The sequence below is a fragment of the Mustela lutreola genome, chromosome 9 (genome assembly GCF_030435805.1).
Source record: "Mustela lutreola isolate mMusLut2 chromosome 9, mMusLut2.pri, whole genome shotgun sequence".
NCBI lineage: Eukaryota > Metazoa > Chordata > Mammalia > Carnivora > Mustelidae > Mustela > Mustela lutreola.
Genome location: NC_081298.1, coordinates 110247848 through 110255031, shown reverse-complemented (window position 1 = coordinate 110255031; position 7184 = coordinate 110247848). Strand labels below are relative to the sequence as shown.

General features: G+C 43.7%; 1 protein-coding gene across 1 annotated transcript in view; it reads right to left on the bottom strand.

Annotated features, from left to right (window-relative positions):
- Positions 1-3772: 3772 nt before the first annotated feature.
- BUB1 (BUB1 mitotic checkpoint serine/threonine kinase) overlaps positions 3773-7184 on the bottom strand; it is a 44892-nt gene continuing 41480 nt past the window's right edge. The window contains exons 22-25 of the mRNA XM_059188412.1: positions 6900-7057; positions 6629-6803; positions 5770-5876; positions 3773-4225 (exon numbers count right to left, since the gene is read on the bottom strand). Coding sequence (XP_059044395.1) covers positions 4030-4225; positions 5770-5876; positions 6629-6803; positions 6900-7057 — 636 coding nt within the window. The 3' untranslated portion in view covers positions 3773-4029. The remainder of the gene's footprint in view (positions 4226-5769; positions 5877-6628; positions 6804-6899; positions 7058-7184) is intronic.

The following is a 7184-nucleotide window of genomic DNA, read 5'->3' as shown; positions in this document are numbered from 1 at the left end:
TGTCTTCTATAAGCTATTGTGTGTGTTGGGGCGGCGGTGGGGTGGGTGGCGGGGCAGGGGAGAGGTTCTTCTTACGGCACCTTAGCCTGCTTACAACCGGGCCAGTACAGACATGGGTTCGTCTGAAACATTCCAGAATGGAACCAATGGACAGATGGATTGACTCCAGGCATGAGGAAAATGGAAGACCAAGAATGAGGAGTCCTAGGATCAGTGGCAGAGGAAGGTGTAGGGTAGTAATAGCTTGTGGGTGTCCTTAGACACTGTGCCAAATGCCCAGCTATTTAATAGCTCTTACTTCTGATAAGCGGGAGTTACACTTGCAGGTCCTTAGTCTTTAGAAAAGTCAGTTTTAGAATCATTCCTTAGACCACAGATGTGATCCACAGGGAAAAGGAACTGATAGGAGTCGGGACCAGATTGATTCTTAGCTAAAACTTAGAACGTGGAGTCCAGGGCCAAGAATGAATATGAGATGTCTTGACCCGAGGCAGATATTAAATCTGAACCCACATTGAGTCTAGCCAATGTCGGGAGCACTTAGCATAACCTGTACCCCTGCTCAGCTTTGCAGGGGACATGGATGGATAAGACCCAGCTCTGTTCTCGGGGAAAGTACAGGCTCATTACTGGCGTGAGCTGTGTTTCCTCCCTCCCAATGCTGACTTCTCATGCATACATTCCAGCTGTCCTTTGGTTAGAGCTTTTTCCCTTGTGCAGATAAACATTGGGTGGGTATGTGTGCAATGCAGACAACTAATTTATAATTAAAGATGATTGCTATAATTTGTACCAGGTAATGGACCAAAAAAAAAAAAAAAAAAAAAAAAAAGACTGTTTGGCTGAAATGCTTAAAGTAACTTACTTTGTTCAGATGGAGCCTTTCTCCCTAGAGGAAAGGCTGTTGCTAGGAAATGAGACTGTGAAGTTTATTTAAGTAAAGCCCTTGGCATAGATCAGACACCAGATGGGCAACAGCAGTGCTGGGACGACACCGTGGTCAGGCTGAGTTTATTGGTGTGAATAACACGGAGGGTATCGGGAGTGTGATTGAAGCTGGAGATCCAGTAATAGCGAATTGGCTGGTGGGAACAAAGGGCATGTCAACAGGGGCCAGACCACCAAGTGTCCTCCCTGCCCAAGACTGAAGGCACCCCCAGCTGCCTTCCAGGGGTGGACACATTTTGCTCTTAGGTTAGCAAACAGCAGCCTTATCTTCTTTTGTCTTGTTTTCCCCTGAAAACAGTCATTTTCAAAAGAAAAAAAAACTCCACAAACTTGGCTTTATCAGTACTTGATTATTTTGACATAAATGTGTAGACAGGCAAGAAAACTAGAAACGTGTCATAATTCACGTTTATAAGAAGCAATGGAGGGATGCCTGGGTGGCTCAGTTGGTTGAGCAGCTGCCTTAGGCTTGGGTCATGATCCTAGTGTCCTGGGATTGAGTCCCACATCAGGCTCCTTGCTCGGCAGGGAGCCTGCTTTTCCCTCTGCCTCTGCCTGCCATTTGCCTGTGCTTTCTCTCTCTCCCTCTCTCTCTGACAAATAAATAAAATCTTAAAAAAAAAAAAAAAAAGAAGCAATGGATGGGTGCTTCTTCAACATGATGAAACATGTCTCCCTCATGTGAGCTTACTGGGTCGTGAGCTTACTGGGTCAAGGTGAGAAGAGCTCCCTCTAAAGCAGGAGGCGGGGAGGCCAGCTGCCACCGGTGCTTAGCCCTCTTCTCAACAGCCAGTAAGAGGAAAATCGGCAGTAAAAAATTGGCAAAGACATACACAAGGTTTTCATACTGAAGACTGTTTACCGGGGAACTTCAAAAGAATTGTCTGAAAAGCGTTTTTTTTTTTTTTTTTTTTAACAGAAACGAACAGGCTTCATATATTCAAAACTACCAGCTAGGAAAAATAGGAAAAAATTAGATCTAATGTGATTTAAGCAACCAAAAGCTTAGTCCTAAGTATTTAAGTCAGTACTAGTATCAAAAAATTATAGGACCTTTTTTTTGTTTTTTTCTTTTAAGATTTTATTTATTTATTTGAGAGAGAAAGCACAAGCAGGGGAACAGCAGGCAGAGGGAGAGGGAGAAGAAGGCTACCTACTGAGCAGGGAGCCTGATGCGGGGCTCAATCCCAGGATCTTGGTATCATGACCTGAGCCAAAGGCAGATGCTTAATCAACCAAGCCACCCAGGTGCCCACTAACATAACATTTTATTTTTTTTTTATTTTTTATTTTTTTTTTTTTAAAGATTTTATTTATTTATTTGACAGAGAGAGATTACAAGTAGGCAGAGAGAGAGAGAGAGAGAGAAGGAAGCAGGCTCCCCGCTGAGCAGAGAGCCCGATGCGGGACTCGATCCCAGGACCCTGAGATCACGACCTGAGCCGAAGGCAGCGGCTTAACCCACTGAGCCACCCAGGCGCCCTAACATAACATTTTAAACGTATCAACCTTTGGGGCGCCTGGGTGGCTCAGTGGGTTAAGCCGCTGCCTTTGGCTCGGGTCATGATCTCAGGGTTCTGGGATCGAGTCCCGCATTGGGCTCTCTGCTCGGCGGGGAGCCTGCTTCCCTCTGTCTCTCTGCCTGCCTCTCCGACTACTTGTGGTTTCTCTCTGTCAAATAAATAAATAAAATCTTTTAAATAAATAAATAAATAAATAAATAAATAAATAAATAAATGTATCAACCTTTGACCCTGCAATTTGTTTCAAAGAATTTACAGATACAGCATATAATGAAATATTAGTGTCATTAACAAAAATGAGACCATCCTACATGTATATACACCCCATACATTAAATTTAAAAAAACACAATATGCCAGTGGTATGAAAAATATACAGAAATATGCATAGAATCATTTTTGTAAAGATTAAAAAAAAGTGAGCCGCGGTTACTCTTGGAACAGGTAGCCCGGTGGCTGGGAGGATGAAGCAGTTCGCTCTGTGCTCTTGAATTGGGTGTCACCTCAGATTTCTTTTCAACATAATGCTAAAGAAAGGAGAGAGGACACTTCCAGCTTTAAAAGCCAATAAATGGGGCGCCTGGGTGGCTCAGTGGGTTAAGCCGCTGCCTTCGGCTCAGGTCATGATCTCGGGGTCCTGGGATCGAGTCCCGCATCGGGCTGTCTGCTCGGCAGGAGCCTGCTTCCTCCTCTCTTTCTCTGCCTGCCTCTCTGCCTACTCGTGATCTCTGTCAAATAAATAAATAAAATCTTTAAAAAAAAAAAAAAGCCAATAAATGCTAAGTTGGCTGCTATAATTGTAGAGGTAATTAATGATTTATACAGCTTGTAAAACTATTTTCAAGATGGGATATATTCCTTTGAAAGGCGCTTTTAAAAAATAAAGAAGCTTAAGGTTTATACCTGTTACATTTCCCAGGGATAGAACTGCAGAACGGTACAATAAAGAACTGACAAATTTGGGGGTGCTTGAGGGGCTCAGTCAGTGAAGCCCCTGACTTGATTTTGGCTCAGCTCATGATTCAGGGTCCTGGGATGGAGCCCAGCCTGCGGCTCCTTGCTCAGCAGGGTATCTGCTTAATGATTCTTTCTTTCTGCCCCTCCCCCTATCTTATCTCTTAAATAAGTAAATAAGCCTTAAAAAAAAAAAAAAAGAACAGGCAAATTTTATCCATAAAAACTTGAAATCCTTTGAATATCTTTGGAGAATTTGTTTATTATATACAAATACAAACCCTCACCTTAGAAAAAAGCTCTTACCCCTTTTTTGGCTTAAAGGGGAAGAGGAGAATGTTTAAAAGCCTTTTTAGAAAATATTCAAATCCAAATTATTCTCCCGAATGCCTGCATCCCAAGAGGTGCCCCATCACCTGCAATGTGGGGGTGCCTTACTAGGTTGTTCACTTTGATGAAATATTTATAACAACCAAGTCACCTAGATATTTTTTGTGGACTTTATTTTTAAGAAACATTTACATAAACAAGAAATATGGAAAACCTCAAGGATCAGAGTGAGCAGGCCAGCATTTACGAAGTGATTTTTAAGGAATGTCCGTTTTTTATTTTCGAGAACGCTTATATTCTAAGAGCAGTACGATCAGCCTGTTACGTAGGGTCTTAATCTTGTTTGTATAGTGTTGTTGAAATATTTTCTTCAGTTTTTGTCTTAACAAATCCAAAGACGGAAGATGATGACAATCGGGAATATTCAACATGATGTGAAAGAACTCACTCCACATGTCCAGATGAGGCAGCCTGGAGACACAATGCATAAAATACCAGGTAAACTGTAGTGTCCAACATGCCGGGCAACCTCACTCCTGCCTCTGGCTTCCACGCACTTGGACAGCTGAAAAGAACCTCACTTACACACAACCCAATGCATCAAGCACCGGGATATTGAATCTATTACAAGTAAGAGGAACTAAAGACCCAACTAAATGTCTTAGACACACTTTACTCCAAAAACAGGACTTAAGCAGTCTTAGCGTAGTGATAAGTCTACAGTGGAAGAACTTTCTCTTTTATTTATTTATTTTTTAGAAAATCAATCAGTTTTTGGCTAGATTTACATCCCATACCGTCAGCATCTGAGAAGCTGGCTGAATGGTTCTGACCAGCTCAACAGCGTACGTGCTGGGACGAGGGAGACAGGCTGGGCTAGAGCTCAGGACAGAGCTCAGGGTCAGAGTTCCAGCTCCTGGAAGCATGAGAATGAACTGCAAAACCCCCATGGCATAGAGATAAGGCAATGGGGACAGAGCAGAACACAACTAAATCCAGCCTATTACTCTCAGGCCTGCTGAGGGCATTGGTGGTCAGAGAGAAGCCTTCAGAACAACTCTCTGGTCCTTTGATTAGGAGCAAGAGAAGGAATAAAGTATTTGCTAAATTTGATGATTCATGAGGCAGAATAAATCATAGCTGTTCTAAGTTTTCCTTCAGGGCCTGAATCTAATTTTATTGTTAACTGATGCTACATTTTGTAAAATTACTGCCAACAGCTTTTTTTTTTTTTTTTTTTTTGGTTGTGGTGGGTGGGTGTGTACACGAGGGGTCGGGGGAGTCCCAGCTTAAGTTTCCTCAAGATATAAACATGTAAAACTCCATTAGGCTTTTTGGATACTAAAGGTGAGTGTATGCTTCTACATATGTTTAAAAAAGTTAACAAAAGTATAAGTGATACCATGAACATGCATGTAGCAAACACCACCAACAGCTCGCTCATGTGACATAGAGTTAAGAGCCATCTGCGTTGATAGGAAGAGTTCTAGGCTAGTCGTTAATTTTCACTACCATCTTACAGATGAGAAAACAGTCTTACAAAAACTAGAGTCACATAAGGATGGGCCTTAAAATCTTGCCCTGGGACAGCCAGCTGCCCTGTCATGTTACTTTACAACCAACAAGGCACATTCTTTCTCATACATGATTTCCTTCGCTTCTTAGAAGACACTTTTTAGGACAGTATGTGCAGCACGATTCCCATTTATAAAGGCAAGAAAACAAGTAAAAATCGATGGTTCAGTGAGAACAAGTGATTTCTCTGAAGGGTAAGGAGAAACTGTTGCCAGTGTATGGAGGCCCGCCCCTCCGCCCGCTTCTGCTGGGTCTGAGTGGGTGTCGGCTGCCCCCACTCCAAGTTGCAGTTGCCCAGCTGTGTGACTCGCTGGCTGTGCTGTGTCTACCCCAAGACAGGGGGGTTTCCAGGCCGTGACCGAGACCCCGTTTTCTACCAGATGGAACCCAGCACTCTACTGTGTATGCTCTCCCACTGCAGCTCCGACACCAATTCTCACCTCCTAAAAAGACCTTCCGGCTTCCAGACGCCTCCTTCATTTCTCACTTTCATGTAAGTGCCGAAAAGCATGCAGTACACTGTTGCAGCAACTCCGAAGTAGTCAATCTATAAAGAAAATCTAAGTATCCGTGACTAGAATACTAACTTATGCATCAGCATAGGAGGAGGTCTCTACTTCGGTAGCTAGTTAAATCATCACAGGATTTTACTTTTAAGTCATTTTTGGGAAGCCATTTGTTCAGGGCCCCACTGGTACACTTTGTGTATCAAAGTGTACCAGCGACTTGCTGGAGGCAGCCCCTTTAAAGTGGTTCCTCTGGAGCTACCACATCCTTCTCAAGTCCTCCATTTTGCTGTCCAGAGGCAAACACAGCACTCCAACCTCTCTTGCACATGGACAGCTTAGAAGTCCTCTCCCTCCCTCCCCTGGATTCTGGTGGTTGGCCTCCACCTGCACCCAGAAGCCTCTAGCTGTGGGGTGTGTCCATCACTGAAAACAACACTTGAGCATGGTCTTAAGTCCAAGGACTTAAGGTCTTAAGTCCAAGGATGATGAGATAGGGTCAAACTAAGGAGATCCCCAAGTTCATTTTAAAAATATAGCAAGCAATGGGGCGCCTGGGTGGCTCAGTGGGTTAAGCCGCTGCCTTCGGCTCAGGTCATGATCTCAGGGTCCTGGGATCGAGTCCCACATCGGGCTCTCTGCTCAGCAGGGAGCCTGCTTCCTTCTCTCTCTCTGCCTGACTCTCAGTGTACTTGTAATTTCTCTCTGTCAAATAAATAAATAAAATCTTTAAAAAATATATATATAGCAAGCAAAATAAACAATTTTCAAAGCTCTCCCTTGAGTTCCATACCTGGTAGTTCCACGGCTTGTTGCTGAGCATCTCGATACACTGAAAACCAGAGGTCTCACACTTTGCTGTAAATGTAGTTCCTTTAGGAAAAAGTTTCATGTCTATACTCTGACCCAGGTCAATCAGCGCCAAGCCAGCAGATACATCATCGTCATCACCATCCTGTTCCAAAAATCTGTATTAACACAAACAAGGGCCAGGCACCATGAGCACAAATAAGGAAAGGCTGTGAGGGACACAGTAAGAACTGCGTACAAAGTGCAACACTTGCCTGTTTCCCAGTATGAAATTGTCGGGCTTAATGTCTCCGTGAATTATCTCACAGTCGTGCACTTGCTGAATCATGCAGAGCATTCTGATCGCGAAGGACAGGACCAGAGCTTGTGGCATCACTTTTTCTGGGGTGTTTTTATAGAGGTTAATAGCATTCTAGAAAGAACACAGAAGGGAATCCTGAACTGGTCTCCCAGGACAGAGGAGCTCTCGAGTCAAGGGCTTTGCTCTCACCCCTCACCCACCACTCCAATAGAAGCTCCAGCTATAGGTATGTGCCAGG